Source organism: Crinia signifera, chromosome 4 (genome assembly GCF_055691185.1).
Source record: "Crinia signifera chromosome 4, ASM5569118v1, whole genome shotgun sequence".
NCBI classification, from domain to species: domain Eukaryota; kingdom Metazoa; phylum Chordata; class Amphibia; order Anura; family Myobatrachidae; genus Crinia; species Crinia signifera.
In genome coordinates this window covers 308662295-308678476 of record NC_139220.1, presented here as the reverse complement: position 1 = coordinate 308678476, position 16182 = coordinate 308662295, and the positions used below count along the sequence as shown (strand labels likewise).

At 44.1% G+C, this 16182-nt stretch overlaps 1 protein-coding gene across 1 annotated transcript in view; it reads left to right on the top strand.

Annotated features, from left to right (window-relative positions):
* Positions 1-16182, top strand: part of LOC146075794 (venom factor-like) — a 186926-nt gene that overhangs the window by 16640 nt on the left and 154104 nt on the right. Inside the window, exons 4-5 of the mRNA XM_083185393.1 lie at positions 10428-10498; positions 12618-12712. Coding sequence (XP_083041519.1) covers positions 10428-10498; positions 12618-12712 — 166 coding nt within the window. The remainder of the gene's footprint in view (positions 1-10427; positions 10499-12617; positions 12713-16182) is intronic.

The window sequence follows — 16182 nt, the reverse complement described above, 5'->3', positions numbered from 1 at the left end:
AGTACGGCAATGCCTCACATGTGACCAAAAAATACCAGTTGGGTGCATGGCAGGACTCAGAAGGGAAGGAGTGATTTTTGGATTTTGCAGCTCAGATTCTGGTTGAATTTTGGTGGGTGCTATGTCGCATTAGCAAGACCCCCCAAGCACCAATACAGTGGAAACCCCCCACAAGTGACCCCATTTTGCAAACTACACCCCTCAGGGAATTCATCTAGGGGTATAGTGTACATTTCAAACCCCCAGGGGTTTCACCAATTTTGATACAAGTGGGCAGTGAAAATGAAAAATTACATTTTTTTACACAAAAATGCAGTTCTGGCTCAAAATTTTTCATTTTCAGAAGGTATGAAGGAGAAAAAGCACCCCAAAATCTGTGCCCCAATTTCTCCCGAGTACGGCAATGCCTCACATGTGACCAAAAAATACCAGTTGGGTGCATGGCAGGACTCAGAAGGGAAGGAGTGATTTTTGGATTTTGCAGCACAGATTTTGGTGGAATGAATGGTGGGTGCTATGTTGCACCAATACAGTGGAACCCCCCCACAAGTCACCCCATTTTGCAAAGTACACCCCTCAGGGAATTCATCTAGGGGTATAGTGTACATTTCAAACCCCCAGGGGTTTCACCAATTTTGATACAAGTGGGCAGTGAAAATGAAAAATTACATTTTTTTACACAAAAATGCAGTTCTGGCTCAAAATTTTTCATTTTCAGAAGGTATGAAGGAGAAAAAGCACCCCAAAATATGTGCCCCAATTTCTCCCGAGTACGGCAATGCCTCATCTGTGACCAAAAAGTGGCAGGACTCAGAAGGGAAGGAGTGATATTTGGATTTTGCAGCACAAATTCTGGTGGAATGATGGTGGGTGCTATGTCGCATTAGCAAGACCCCCAAAGCACCAATACAGTGGAACCCCCCCACAAGTGACCCCATTTTGCAAACTACACCCCTCAGGGAATTCATCTAGGGGTATAGTGTACATTTCAAACCCCCAGGGGTTTCACCAATTTTGATACAAGTGGGCAGTGAAAATGAAAAATTACATTTTTTTACACAAAAATGCAGTTCTGGCTCAAAATTTTTCATTTTCAGAAGGTATGAAGGAGAAAAAGCACCCCAAAATATGTGCCCCAATTTCTCCCGAGTACGGCAATGCCTCACATGTGACCAAAAAATACCAGTTGGGTGCATGGCAGGACTCAGAAGGGAAGGAGTGATTTTGGGATTTTGCAGCTCAGATTCTGGTGGAATGAATGGTGGGTGCTATGTGGCATTAGTAAGACCCCCGAAGCACGGTGAAATTATGAACCTAATAATCCATAGATGTGTGGTATATTTTAAAACACTCCTTTATACATAGGCCGGGTTTGTCGGGGCAAGTGTCACACTGGAAAATAGTTTGCTTTCTTATTCCCTTTTTATAGCAAACTTTGCACCTTTTTTGTGTCCTGCCCTTTTTTCCAGTGGAGGGGATTTCATCAGGAAAATGCTGCCCTGGTACAATACGGGGGCCAGTACTAGAAGTACTGGGGCCCTCTGCCTGCTGGTTCCCAAATATTAGGCCCTTTATGACTTCCTCTTGAAAGTGCATAAATGTCCCCCTCTGGCCGGTAGAACGGAATAGCACGTAAGCGTTATACAGTGCCATCTGGATGATATACACGGCCAGCTTCTTGTACCAGATTTTTGTTTTCCGCAGGGCACTGTACGGCTTCAGTACCTGATCTGAAAGATCCACTCCGCCCATGTACCTATTGTAATCCAGGATACAATTAGGTTTTGAGGTGTGGGTACTGGTACCTCGTACAGGGACGGAGGTGGTACTGTCTCCGTGAATTGTTGTCAGTATAAGGACATCCCTCTTGTCCTTATATTTGACCAACAACATATTTTCGGTGCATATTCCCCTGCTTTCACCCCTTCTCATTACTTGGGCAATGTGCGTTTTTGGGAGGCCTCTTTGGTTCTTGCGCACAGTACCGCAAGCTGCTGTACCTCTTGAACCAAGGGCCTTAAACAGGGGGATGCTGGTGTAAAAGTTATCCACATAGAGGTGATAACCTTTATCCAGGAAGGGGTGCACTAAATCCCAGACAATTTTTCCACTAACACCTACGAGGGAGGGGGGGGGCATTCTGGCGGTTCAATTCTTGAATCCTTCCCTTCATATACCCTAAACCTGTGAGTGTACCCTGAGGTGCTTTTACACAGCTTATACATTTTTATGCCATACCTTGCCCTCTTACTGGGAAGGTACTGGCGGAATTTAACCCTTCCTTTAAAATGTATAAGGGACTCGTCTATGCAAATGAATTTATCTGGGATGTACATGTCTTCAAATTTGGCACTGAAATGATCAATGACCGGCCTGACTTTGAATAGCCGGTCAAAGGTGGGATCATCTCTGGGTGGGCACTGTGCATTATCGTTGTAATGCAAAAATTTAAGGATCGTCTCAAATCGAGCCCGGGGCATGGCCATACGGTAAAATGGGGTGCTGTACAGAACATCTGTACTCCAATATTGCCTAATTTCTGGCTTTTTTACTATGCCCATATGAAACACCAGACCCCAAAACGTCATCATCTCTACTGCATCTACAGGGGTCCACCTAGCAAATGATGACGTGGGGTTTTGAGCAATAAACTGCTGGGCATATAAATTAGTTTGGTCCACCATTAAATTTATAAAATCATCAGAGAAAAATAATTTGAAAAAGTCAATTTCTCTGAGACCTGTGGAATCAAATTGGATTCCTGGCATGGCCAAAAACTCAGGAACCTGGGGCTCAAAATTGTCTGGTGGTGGGGTCCATACGAGATCAATTATTGGGGGGGGGGTCTCAGCTGCTCTACGGGGGCGTCTTTGAGGGGGTCCCTCATCACCAGAGGAGGAAGAGGAGCTTAAGGCGAATCCTTCAAATTCCCCGCTTGCATCACTGGCTGTGTCAGAGTCAGAAGCAAGCATGGCATATGCCTCCTCCGCTGAATACATTCTTCTGGATGACTGGGATGACATTTGGGATGACATTTGGGATGCCATTTTTATTTTTGTGTTACTGGTAGTGAAATGTTTCAACACGTGTATAGTGTAGGGGGGGGTACAAACTTTATTTCAACCCGGGGGGTATGTAGTGTGTAGTGTGTATGTAGTGCAGAAAAAAAAAAAATACTTTATACAAAAAAAAAAAAATTGAAGGGGTTAAAAAAAAAAAAAAATTGAAGGGGTTAAAAAAAAAATTGAAGGGGTTAAAAAAAAAATTGAAGGGGTTAAAAAAAAAAAAAAAAAGGTCCTGCGCCAAAAATTGAGCACAGATGTTGGTCAGTAACGTCCGTCACTGAACAGCGCTCAAGGGCAACAGGAATTTGATCAAAAAAAAAAAAAAAATAGATCAACCCTGTGCCGAAAAAGATGATCAGTGATGTACGTCACTGATCAGCGCACAGCGGCCACAGGACACCCACAAAATCACAGTGTGTGTAAAAAAAAAATTAAAAAAAGACCCCACAGCACACACAAAAAAAAAAAGGTGATCAGTGATGCGACACTGATTACCAGTGAGGGGCAGCAGGTGCACAACCTTTGGTGCAACTGACAGTGCAACTGGCAGGTATATATAAAAAAAAAAAACCTCTGCACCCCCAAAAAGTTGCTGGTCACCTCAGATATAGTGATCAGCACAAAAGGCGGGGGCAGCAGACACAAAATTTAGCACTCTCTATCACTCTCGGGCCCTTATTCTGGTCTGTGCGGCCGGAGCCGCATACGTTGCTCCGGCCGCACAAACCAATCCCCGCCTACAATACGGATCGCCACGGCCGTCCGTACGCGGACGGCTGGCGATCCGCATGAAAATGGTGGGGCGTACGCCTCCACCATGGTGGGAGCTGCCCCCTGCATTCGATGGTCGGCGACCATCGAAGGCAGGGCCGCACGCTCCAGCAGCTCCCGCAAGCTTAGACCACACGGACAATCGTCCGTGTGAAAGCTTGTATGGGGGCGGAGAGCTGACATCCGGCGATGTCAGCTTTCCGCCCCCATCACTGGCGTCATAGCCTCATTACCATGCATACGCCCCGCGTTTGCATGGGAACGCCCATGAAACGCTGGGCGTATTCATAGGTAAATGAGGCTATTAAGCCCCTCACGCCCCTATACGCCCCCTTTGCGGCGTATAAAATTTTTGTGCGGCGATTTCCCCTGCACATGCGCAGAGTGACCTCTGCGCATGTGCAGAGCGAAAACATCGGCGGTACGGCCGCACGCGGGCCGTACCGCCCAGATCAGAATAAGGGCCTCTGTCACTATCTCTCTCTATCTCTCTATCTCTCACTATCTATCACTCTATGACACTGCAGCAGCAGCAGTGACAGGTATATATATATATAAAAAAAAACCTGCGCCCCCAAAAAGTTGCTGATCAGTTAATTTATACTGATCAGCACAAAAGGGGGGGCAGCAGTCAGTTATATAAAAAATATATAGCACAATCTGTCACTATCTCTATCTCTCTCTCTCTATCTCTCTCTATCTCTCTATCTATAACTATCACACTGCAGCAGCACAAAATATAGCACTCTCTGTCACTAGGCCTCTCTATCTCTCTCTCTCTATCTCTCTCTATCTCTCTCTATCTCTCTCTATCTCTCTCTATCTCTCTCTCTATAACTATATCACACTGCAGCAGCACAAAATATAGCACTCTCTGACACTATCTCTCTCTATCTCTCTCTCTATCTCTCTCTATCTAACTAACGCTATTACACTGCAGCAGCACAAGTTTACAACACAGGAAGTCACAAGTAACAGGATCCAGGAAGCATCCAGCACACTACAAGCAGTGATGAAGCAGGCAAGATATTTGCAAGGATCAGGTAAGTATTTTGCAAGGTTCTGGTCAGTATATCGCGGCAGCTAGGCACGGTGACCGCACTGCACGCAATTCCAGACCGGAATGGCGTCTGCAGTGCAGTCACCGTTAGTTTAAACCCCCCTCCATGGCTGTGATTGGTCCGTCGGTCCGACGGACCAATCACGGCCTTTGGGGGCGGGCGGGGTGAGGTAGGGTGACACCAGTGTCACCCTTACACCCCGCGGTGATTGGTGCTGTACTTTACAGCACCAATCACCTCCGATCGCGTGTCACCGGCGAACGTTATTCGCCGGTGACACAGAAAACGCTGTAATTGGCTGTTCACACTGAACAGCCAATCACAGCGATCGCCGACGGGGGGGCGGCATCGCAGCCCCCCCTGGGCATGCACGGACATGTCTGCTGTCAGGGACAGCAGACATGTTGAAACTGTCACCGCGTCTATAGACGCGGTGACAGTTAAATGCCATGACGTACATTTACGCCATGTGTCGGGAAGTACTTCCCGACCATGACGTAAATGTACGTCAATTGTCGGGAAGGGGTTAAAATTGCTGCAAGCCAGCGAAGTATAAACAAACAAGTATCGTGTGCAAAATCAGAAAAGAATAAAGTGATTAAAAATATATTGCACTGTGTGAGTGTTGATTATTCTATTCTTCTGTAAATATCAATGTAGATAGCCACTTGATTGTGTTTTCCAATGTTAATTTGTATTTTACAAATATATTGCTAACAATTGGAACAATGTTACTGAGAGACTTTGATGAAGACACTGTATTACAATGTATCCACAGTTGAGAGAGCACAGATGTAGTCACTGCTCATTTCTTATTATTTATAAGTTTGCTAGTATTATGCCTGGTACACACCAGGATGACTAGGGCCCGATCCACTCAATCTAGATCCAATTCTGACCAATTGGATGTAGATTGTGTGGTGATTGGGCCCTTTTCTGTCCTGGTGTGGACCGATACCGATCCGATGCGCGGTCCCGCGGGTCAGTCGTTATTCAGATCCTACCTGCTGCAGGTAGGATCTGAATAACGACCATACTGCCGGGTGCGGGTCGCCATTAGATCGGACCCGCTCACGGTGCACATCGTGAGCGGGTCGTGCCCCCCCCGCATCATCGTGAGCGGGTCTGAATAAACACTGACGACCCGCTCACAATGTGCATTGTGAGCGGGTCGTCGTGGTGTGTACCCTACATTACTCTTCTTGTGGTACAGTGTATCTGCTGGCAACCTGCCGGCTCTTTCCATTAATGTACTAACCATTCAGGTGGGGCAAAGGTATGTCCAGCTTATACTATTGTGAGTAGTTCAGTCTATTACCACTGTGACCACTGATATATCTGCTTTCATCAAGATGACATAAATCGTCTGTATGCGCCATACAATTCTAGCACTGAGCTATTCTCATTGTGTAAGTTGGACAGTTGTGATCTACAGATGAGTGTACCGGAGTTGCCACTGTATTTTATTACACATTTACCTTTTTGAAATCAGAGGTGTACATCACGCTATTTTGCGGAGCATATCCCTTTACACATTGCAGCCCTACAGATTACCACCTGGGCACATAATTGTGTTCATCTGCAATAGTGTAAGGTTAAGCAGCGGTGCTGGTGATTGCACCTATCTTTATTCAGGCATATACACTGTCCAATTCTTGAACTCCACCTTCAGAACCATTTGTGTTCAGTAAAATTGGTTTCAATCAGAATAGCTAAGTTTGGCCGCTATTCAGGTATTAGTGCAGATAGTCCTGTAGTTATCTACACATATAATAGTGGAGTGCCAAAATGATGCTAATAGTTGCACCTTAGTTCATTCTGAGGTACACATTGTCCAATTCGTTAGCCCCATGTACAGTAGGAATCGTGTCAGTATAGTTTACTTTTATCAAAGTGCAGTCCTGCAAATTGACACATAGGCGTCTTAGACATACAGTAGTGGTGTGATACCGAATGAATGGTGCTATTGATTGCACCTAAATTTATTATGATATATACACACTATCCAATTTAATTCACATGTACAATAGGTATATAGAAATGTGAAGTCACTCTGTCGGAGTTACTATATTTGTTGTTGAATATCACTGCTGATAGACATTTAACGCATAGAAAATTCATAAATTGATGTGTTGTTGTGATATCAAGGCAGCGGTGCTAGTGATTGCACCATTATTCATACCAGGTACACACTATCCAATAAGTTGGCCCCACGTGTGGTGAAAGTGAGTTCACTGTATCTAGCGATTATACTGACACAATTCCTACTGTACATGGGGCTAACGAAATGGACAATGTGTACCTCAGAATTAACTAAGGTGCAACTATTAGCATATTTAATAAGGAGCATTAAGGTCAAATAGCAGTGTTTAACAGCTATTATGTCTCAGAATATTGTGGTAGTATAAGTTAGCACAATTGTATAACTGTAGCAACAGTTTATTACAGTGTTAATATGCTGTTCAGTTTATCAGCTCTTCATGCAATATAGATAATTTCAATGAAAGTCGCTTCTGTCAGAATGACAGTGTTTAGCGGCTAATAGATGTCGTGGCAGAATAATACAACAATTATCTTCACATAAGTAGGGTAATCCCATCAAAACACAGTGCAATTTCCAGTTTTAAAATAAGAAAGAAAGAAGGAGCAGCATCACTCCTTAGGTAGTGGAGTGAGCTGTGTGCCAATGCGCATTTCGCATCAGCTTTTTCACAGGCAAACCCGGCTGTCGGGTTGGAGGAGGTTTTGTATCAGGGACCACCACTTCCTTTTTGTTTGATTGACTCTTCTGTCAACCAATCTGCTAATTTCTTGAGCAAGGCATATGTTTAATGTACTGATTAGGATGTATTTTGTAATATATTTTTTGGTAATTTTCTGGACAACTTATGGATTCAGTCATTATTATTTCATCATTAGTAATATATTATATTCCATATCTTGATTTTTATTTTGTGTTTTTATTATTATCCATTAATTTTATTATTAATTTGTTGTATATGAAATTGTTTGAATATTATAGTTTATAAATATTTGTGCTCAACTGATGTGTGATTGCTATTGTTCCAGCTGTGAGTTTTTATTATGCTAAATTAATCAATGTAGATTGTATTGTGCTGTGATAATAGTGTTCAATCAATTCAAAATATGTGCCAAAACATTGTGCAAAAAATTATAACTCTAATACATTCCCATGTTCAGAAATAAAATGAATAAGTGAAGTTGCTGGTGACTTATTTGATAACTAAAAAATATATGTAAATTATATCTGGATTTATTAAGAAAAAATCTGGATTTATTAAGAAAGAAAAGGAGAAGGAATTGTGATAGGAATAAATTCCTGTTAAAAAATATTTATCTTAAAGTGAGATAGTGAAATTCTCTGGTGACATAATCATATTTGTTATGGGTGAAATAGTGTTTATGACAGGTTTATGAGTTTAAATTTTTAGCTTTATCTGTTTTGTTCTATTTTTCTGAGTTTCCTGTTATCCATTAATCCATAAAAGTTATTCTCTTTATGACAAGAATACATTGTAATTTATATAATCATTTAGGCCAGGGGTCTTCAACCCATGGCCCGCGGGCCACAAGTGGCCCGCTGAGTTGTTTTGAGTGGCCCGCCACCTGTCATTGCCATGTAAAAAAAACCCTTCCGCGCTAGTCCCCTTTGCACGTGGGACACGCCAGAGGTGAATCATGGTGTGTGGCATAATGTGTAATGGGCATCATGGTGTGTGGCATAATGTGTAATGGGCATTACGGATAAACAGTGTATATTGATTTAAGTAGCCTGTCATTGTTTGGGCTTGATTTGTGAGGCGTACTAGGTCACTGTGTGGGCCTTCATGTTTATATGTCACTGTGCGGCCTTTAGCCATCCAACTTAAGCGAGGAAAGACAACAACCATTCCTGCTGTAACCAATGTCTGGTCATGCAGGTTGCAAAAGTGAGATGTCAGGTAATGGTTTTCCTGCTAGTTCACACTCTTATAATTAGACAATGCCCCTTAGAATTAGGACACACCTTTTTGGGGCGCGCAATTTCTTCAATATATTATGTATGGGGGAGCTGCATTTTTTTTCTGTTCGCACTGGGACCCTAATTGTCTAGAAATAGCCCTGGTGCTGACTATTTTGGAGGTGGGGTTTATGTGTATGGGCAGCTGTGCCAACTATGTATGCGGGGGCTGTGATGTCTGTCTAGGAAGAGCTGTGCTAAATACCGCAGTAGAGATTAGTGGCCCTCGGGCTTCGTTGAAATTTTTAATGTGGCCCACACTGTCGTAAAGGTTGAAGACCCCTGATTTAGGCCTTTGGGCTGTAGGCCATCCAGTAGAAAAGTCCAGTAGCTCTCTTTCTTTAGAAGTTCTTGAGTTAAGTTGCCCCCTCGTATTCCCATATGTATTTGTTCCAGGCCGTAGGCTCTCAAGTTTTTTGGATTAGATTCATGTTTGTCATGGTAATGCCTGGCCGCTGACGTTAGTTGTTTAAATTTTCTTTGGTCTTCCCTACTGTTCCTAATTGAGCCCACATGCTCTAGGACTCCTTGTTTGAACGGTCTTGTGGTCATTCCCACATATTTCTTATTGCATTTGCATACTAGACAGTATACGAGTCCTGTTGTCTTGCAGTTAATATAATCCCTGATGGTATGCGTTTGACCGTACTTGTCCTGGAATTCAGTAGTTTTCTGCATGTAGCTGCATGCTTTGCAGCCTCCGCATTTGTATGATCCTTTAATTTTCTTGTCAGTTCTTTTGGGTTTGGCAAAATGACTCCTAACTAATTTGTCCTTTAGATTATTTGCTCTCCTCCAGCCTATGGGAATTCTGGGGCCCAGAGCTACATCCAGATCAGGATCAGTCTTAAGAATATTTAGATGTTTTTTAATTATTTGTTGTATTTGCTGCCATTCAGAACAGAAATCTCCAATGAAGCGGATTGGTTGTGGGCCAGTGTTTTGGGGTTTCCTCTTATACAGGAGGTGATTTCTATCTGTATTTCTAGACTCATATTGGGCCTTTTTTATCGATCTTTTACTGTAGCCTCTGTTAATGAGTCTCTCTGTCAATTCCTGTGATCTAATTTCATATTGTTCCAGGTCTGTACAGTTCCTCCTTAATCGAAGGAATTCTCCTCTGGGAATCCCTTTTAGGACTGGTGGGAAATGGGCACTTGATTTATGCAGTAAACTGTTTGTTGCCGTGTGTTTTCTATGCAAATCTGTGACAATCCTGCCATCATTTGTCTTGTTGATCTTTAAATCCAAGAAGGTCACCATTTCTTTGCTGAGTTCACATGTAAGTCTCAAATTGAGATTATTCTTGTTCAGAGCATCGATAAATGTGATAACCTTTTCCTGTGGACCATCCCACAGGATAAACAAGTCGTCGATGTATCTCATTCAGCCTAAAAGGGATTAACGTCAGGTAGGGTAAGATCACTTCTAATAGAACATGTGAAAGATTGGAGATTAGGACAGAGTCTAATTGGTATAATATTTATGTAATTCTCTGCTCCCATGCAGTTCTCTACCGGATTTTCACCATGAGCCCCAGTCTGAAACCTGTGGACAAGTCAGTGGTCATCGAAATCTTGGTGAGTCTCCGTTCTCGTCCGGTATCTCTAATCTTATATGATCAAACAGATCCCTCAATTAATAATTGCTAATTGCACAACTAATGATTGCTTGTGAAATACAACAACATGTTGGGTGAGATTTAATGGAATGCAAATTCGTTTTTATGGTGATTTTTAGTAAAAAAAAAAACCTTAAGAATTCGCACATTTTTCTGAAATCGCCAAGTTACTGAGATGCAAATTGCGGACTTTTTGCTGTGAATTTGCACATTCTGAACTGGCGATTTTTGGTCACACTTCCATTCACATCCAGATGTTTTCCCATTATAAAGTATACAACTCGCAAATTTAATGAGATGAGATTTCGGGAAAACGTTAATAAAAATGTAAAAAAAAAAAAAAAATAGACCAGGTTCTGACAGGCGAATTTGACAGAACCATGCACAGATCATTGAGATCTATGCATGGTTCTGTCTTAAAAAAAAAAAAAAAAGGCCTGGGGATCCCCCCTCCTGAGCATACGGAGGACAAAAAGCGTAGGGGTTCCCGGTATTTCTGAAACCAGCCCCGGACTCTTAGACCTGTCCTGGTTCCAAAAATACAGAGAATAATGAAACACAGGGTTTTCCATATTTTGGAACCAGCGCTGGGCTCCAACAGCCCGTGGTGTCACGCCACAGTCGGGGGACAATTTTTATGTAAGGTACCCCGGCTGTACCATGCTCACCCGTCCAGAGCTGAAGCCCAGGGCTGTCCCCGGCCGGTGGATGCTGTGCTGATACATGTAAAATAAAACAAACATTGCTTTTTACAGGTGAACTACAAGTCCTAGCAGGCCTTCCCCGTATGCTGGGACTTGGCGAACCACAAGTCCCAGCATGCGGGGCATAATGGGCCCTCTTGGACTTGTAGTCCACCTAAAGAATGTTAAAAAAAAACACAGACACAGAGAACGGTGACTCTGTCATCCCCTGCAGCGTCTCACCCTGCACTGACTGCGGGGTGAGCCAGCTGCCTCCATTGTAATCACAGCGGAGAATCGCGCTGTCACTGCTTTAGGAGCACTCAGTTCTGCTTGACTGTAGGCGTCTGATTCAGCAGCACTCAGTACTGGAATACGCTGCGGGGACCTATGGTGCGACTCTGTGCATGCGTACCGACTAATATGCGCATGTGCAAATGCCATCAGCGACTATGACAGTCCCTGAGGCGTTCCCACAAAGGGGGGTGGGAAGTAGGCGGACAGGGGGCAGTCCCATGGGGATGCCCATAGTTTCCTGGGCATGCCCAGAAAAACAGTGGGTGCACCCAGAAAAATGCTGGGCACAACCATGTCAAGGACAATATAGTATAAAGGGTAATGGGTTTGATTCACACCATGGTCCTAACTGTGTGGAGTTTGTATATTCTCCCCGTGCTTGTGTGGGTTAATTGGCTCCCAACAAAGTGAACCCTAGAATGTCTGTGTGTGCGTGTACATGTGGTAGGGAATAGAGATTGTAAACTCCACTTGGGCAGGGACTGGTGTGAATGTTCAACTATACTCTGTACAGCGCTGCGGAATATGTGTGCGCTATATAAATACCTGGCAATAAATAATAAATAAGGACAGACCTCAGTGACAATGTGGTACACAGGAGTATTATGTAAAAGTTAGATATGTATATTAGGCACTCCAAGAAACAAGAAGTAAGAAGGTAATTGCACCTGAATCACTGGTAGGGATTACTTTCTCTAGATCCTACTTTGGTAGAAATTGAGAGTGATAAATGCTCAACCAATCAGCCCCTAACTGTCATTTTTCAAACCCAACCTGTAACAGGGCAGTTTGGAGCTGATTGGCTGGTACCTTCGCCAGATGTACTAAGCTTGAAAAGTGATAAACCACCAGCCAATCAGCTCCTACCTGTCATGTCACAGGCTGTGGCAGGTAGGAGCTGATTGGTTGGTGGTATATCACTCTCCATTTTATCACTTTTCACAGCTTAGTACATCTCGCCCTTTATCTCTTTACTTTATCACTTTTCAGGGCTTATGACGCCCAGACATTTTTAATATAAAACATGGCATTGTTCTTTCCCCGTTGCTCTGGGTGTATTGATGTCTGTGTAACTTGGGTTCTCTCTTTCCGTTATAGACACCTGATGAAGTCATTATAAAAAAAGATGTGATAAAGCAAACCAGCAAAACAGGCATCATCTCTATGGCTTTTACACTGTCTGAACTTGTAAGGTGAGAGTCAGACACACAAGGTGGCTGCAGACGTCCATTCACAGAAAGTATTAACTAATGTTAAGACATGGACCCTAATCTCTAACTTGACTTATACTTTAGGTATTGTAGTAGGAGCTGTAGCAATAGTAGTAGTTGTACTAGTTAAATCAGTAAAAGTAGTAGTAGAAACAGTAGAATTAGTAGAACTAATAGTAGTAGCATAGCAGCAGGAGGAGTAGTAGTACTAGGAATAGCTGTAGTAGCAACAGTAGTAGTATTAATAATAAAAATAGTAGTGGTAGTAATATTATTAGCATCAGCAATAGCAGCAGTATTAGTACCAATAGAAGTAAAAGTAGTAGCAGTAGCAGTAGTATTGTTAGTAGCAGTAGCAGCAGCAGCAGCAGCAGTAGTATTAGTGGTAGTAGTATTGTTAGTAGCAGTAGCAGCAGCAGCAGCAGCAGTAGTAGTAGTAGTAGTAGTATTAGTATTGTTAGTAGCAGTTGTAGTAGCAGCTGTAGTAGTATTGTTAGTAGCAGTAGTAGTAGTAGCAGCAGTAGTAGTATTGTTAGTAGCAGTAGCAGCAGCAGTAGTAGTAGAAGTAGTCGTAGCAATAGTAGTAGTATTAGCAGTAGTATTAAGAGTAGTAGTAGCAGCAGAAGCAGTGGTAGTAGTAGTAGTCATAGTAGTAGTAGTAGCAGCAGTAGTAGTAGCAGTAGTAGTAGTATTAGTCATAGTAATAGTAGTAGCAGTAGTAGTAGTAGTAGTAGTAGTAGTAGTAGTAGTAGCGGTAGTAGTAGTAGCGGTAGTCGTAGTTGTATCAGCATAGGCGTGCGCAGCCCATTTTCTTAGGAGGTGCACGATTGGAGGGGAGTGTCCATCACCACCTACTGGGTGTGTCCATCACCGCCTATTTGGCATAAATGCAAACTAAATAGAAGGTGACTTATTTATGTATATGCACTCCAGAATGAATCATCCCCCCCCCCCCCCACACACACACATATCTGAAACAGGTACAGTGTGTGCCGCAGTCACGCTGCAAAAATATAGACTGCACATTGTAATGGCAATTACACATAATGTCCATCACACATAATGCCTATTCCACATAATGCCACACACCATAATGCCCATCACACATAATGCTACACACAGTAATGCCCATTACACATAATGCCACACACCGTAATGCCCATTACACATTATGCCAGGGCTTGACAAATTTTTTAAAATTAGGTACAGTGCGCAAGGAAGGCATGCACCAATAATGTACACATAGTATACCACATGCTCTAATGCCCATACATGTTATACCACACAGTAATGCCCACGTAGCGCCTCACACTGTGATGCCCATTACACCTCACTCCGTAATGCCAATTACATATTAGGCTACACACCGTAATGACAATTACCTATTATGGCCCACACTGTAATGCCAGTTACCTATTACGCCACACACTGTAATGCCCAATTACATTTTACGACCCACACCGAATTGCCTATTACACATTATGCCACATGCTGTAAAGTCCATTGCACATTATACCACACACCAAAATACCCATTACACCACACGTATATGGTGTATACATGTATACATTAAATATTATACCACACACCATATTGCTCATTACACAATATGTCACACGCCATAATGCCCATTACATATTCTGCCATATAAGTGTGCTTACCTACATGCTCGTTGTCAGGAGTTACATGTTTGATGCCAGGGTTTACATGCTCCTTGACACGGGGGAGTGTTGCATGCGCATTGCCACAGGGATTACATGCTTGTTGTCCAGCGGGATTACATGCTCATTGTCTGGGGATTACATGCTTGTTGCCCACATATAATGCCCACCTTATTTCTATATACATAATGCCCCCTGTAGAGCCACACATAGTGCTGACCCTTTAGTGCCACACACAATTCCCCAATAGTGCCACATACATAGTGCCACATACATAGTGCCCCATAGTGCCACACACATAATGCCCCTGTGGTGCCACATGCATAATGCCCCCTGTATTGGCACACACATAATACCCCTGTGGTGCCACATGCATAATGCCCCCTGTATTGGCACACACATAATGCCCCTGTGGTGCCACATGCATAATGCCCCCTGTATTGGCACACACATAATGCCCCTGTGGTGCCACATGCATAATGCCCCCTGTATTGGCACACACATAATGCCCCGTATTGCCAGACATATAATGCCCCATATTGCCACACTTATAATGGCCCCATAGAGCTATAGGAGCTGCCTGGAGCCTGCGGAGGGAGGGGAGAGCTAGCTGCCACTGCCGGAGTGTGTGGGGACCAAGCTGCCGCTGTCAGGCGGGGGAGAGAAGGAGGCTACCTCTTACGGGCAGTGGAGGGGGGGGCTGCCATTGCCGGGCAGGGGAGAGAAGGAGGCGCTGGGCGAGTAAAGCTCCCGCTGACGGACGGTGAGGGGAACCTGCCGTTGCCGGGTGGCGGGGGTATGGAGGTGCTGGGCGGAGGAGGGACGAAGCTAACGTTGCCGGGCACAGGGTGAAGGCGCGCACGCTGCTGGACATTTGCAGCTGCCGAGCAGATGGGGCGGCAAGCAGCATCCGGCCAGCGCTGTGCTGAAAGGGGAAGGATGCGGGGGTGGCGTCATTAGGAGGTGCCTGTGCACCTCCGGCACCCCCCGTGCGCATGCCTATGAGTATCAGTAGCAGCAGAAGTAGTAGTAGCAGTAGTAGTAGCAGCAGCAGTAGTAGTAGTAGCAGTAGTAGTAGTAGCAGCAGTAGTAGTAGTAGCAGTAGTAGTAGCAGCAGCAGTAGTAGTAGTAGTAGCAGTAGACAGGGGCGGATCCAGGATAAAATGACAGGGGGGGCACCATGATAAAAGATGGTTTGGGTGGGGGAGGGGCGGTGTTAGTGGTGCCAGTGTACATGCTAAGAGAGCGGCAGAGAGAGGGTGGGAATGGGATTAAAAACAGGCCCTGGCAGTTAAAGTTCGCAGGCCCACCATGGTGACAAAAGTGAAGGATGTAGTTGTGCGCGCGGCGAAGGCGCGCTCCGGAAAATGGGGTGTGGCCACTCAACAGGGGGCGTGTCCTTGAGTGTACTGTACAACACCATATACAACTTCTACACATTATGCAACAAAATACTAGACCCCATTATATTTGCCCCTTACACATAATGCCACATGGATTGAGCCAAAATTCGGTACTTATGTAGTATCTGGGCTGCCGATTTTGTGATTGTATGCCTTACCTTAAGGCATACAATCAGATGCGATGCGATGCGATTCGATGCGATTTTGCATAGGATTCAATGTTAAGAAGGTCCTGTTCATTTCCCCACTATCCAAGTGGGCATAGAGTTGATTTTATATAGCGTGGCGAGCGCAGCGAGCCACCGAGCCCGAAGCGCGGCGAGCGCAGCGAGCCCCGCGAGGGGACGCATATTTCTTAAAAAGTATTCTGTGTCCCCTCGCGGGGCTC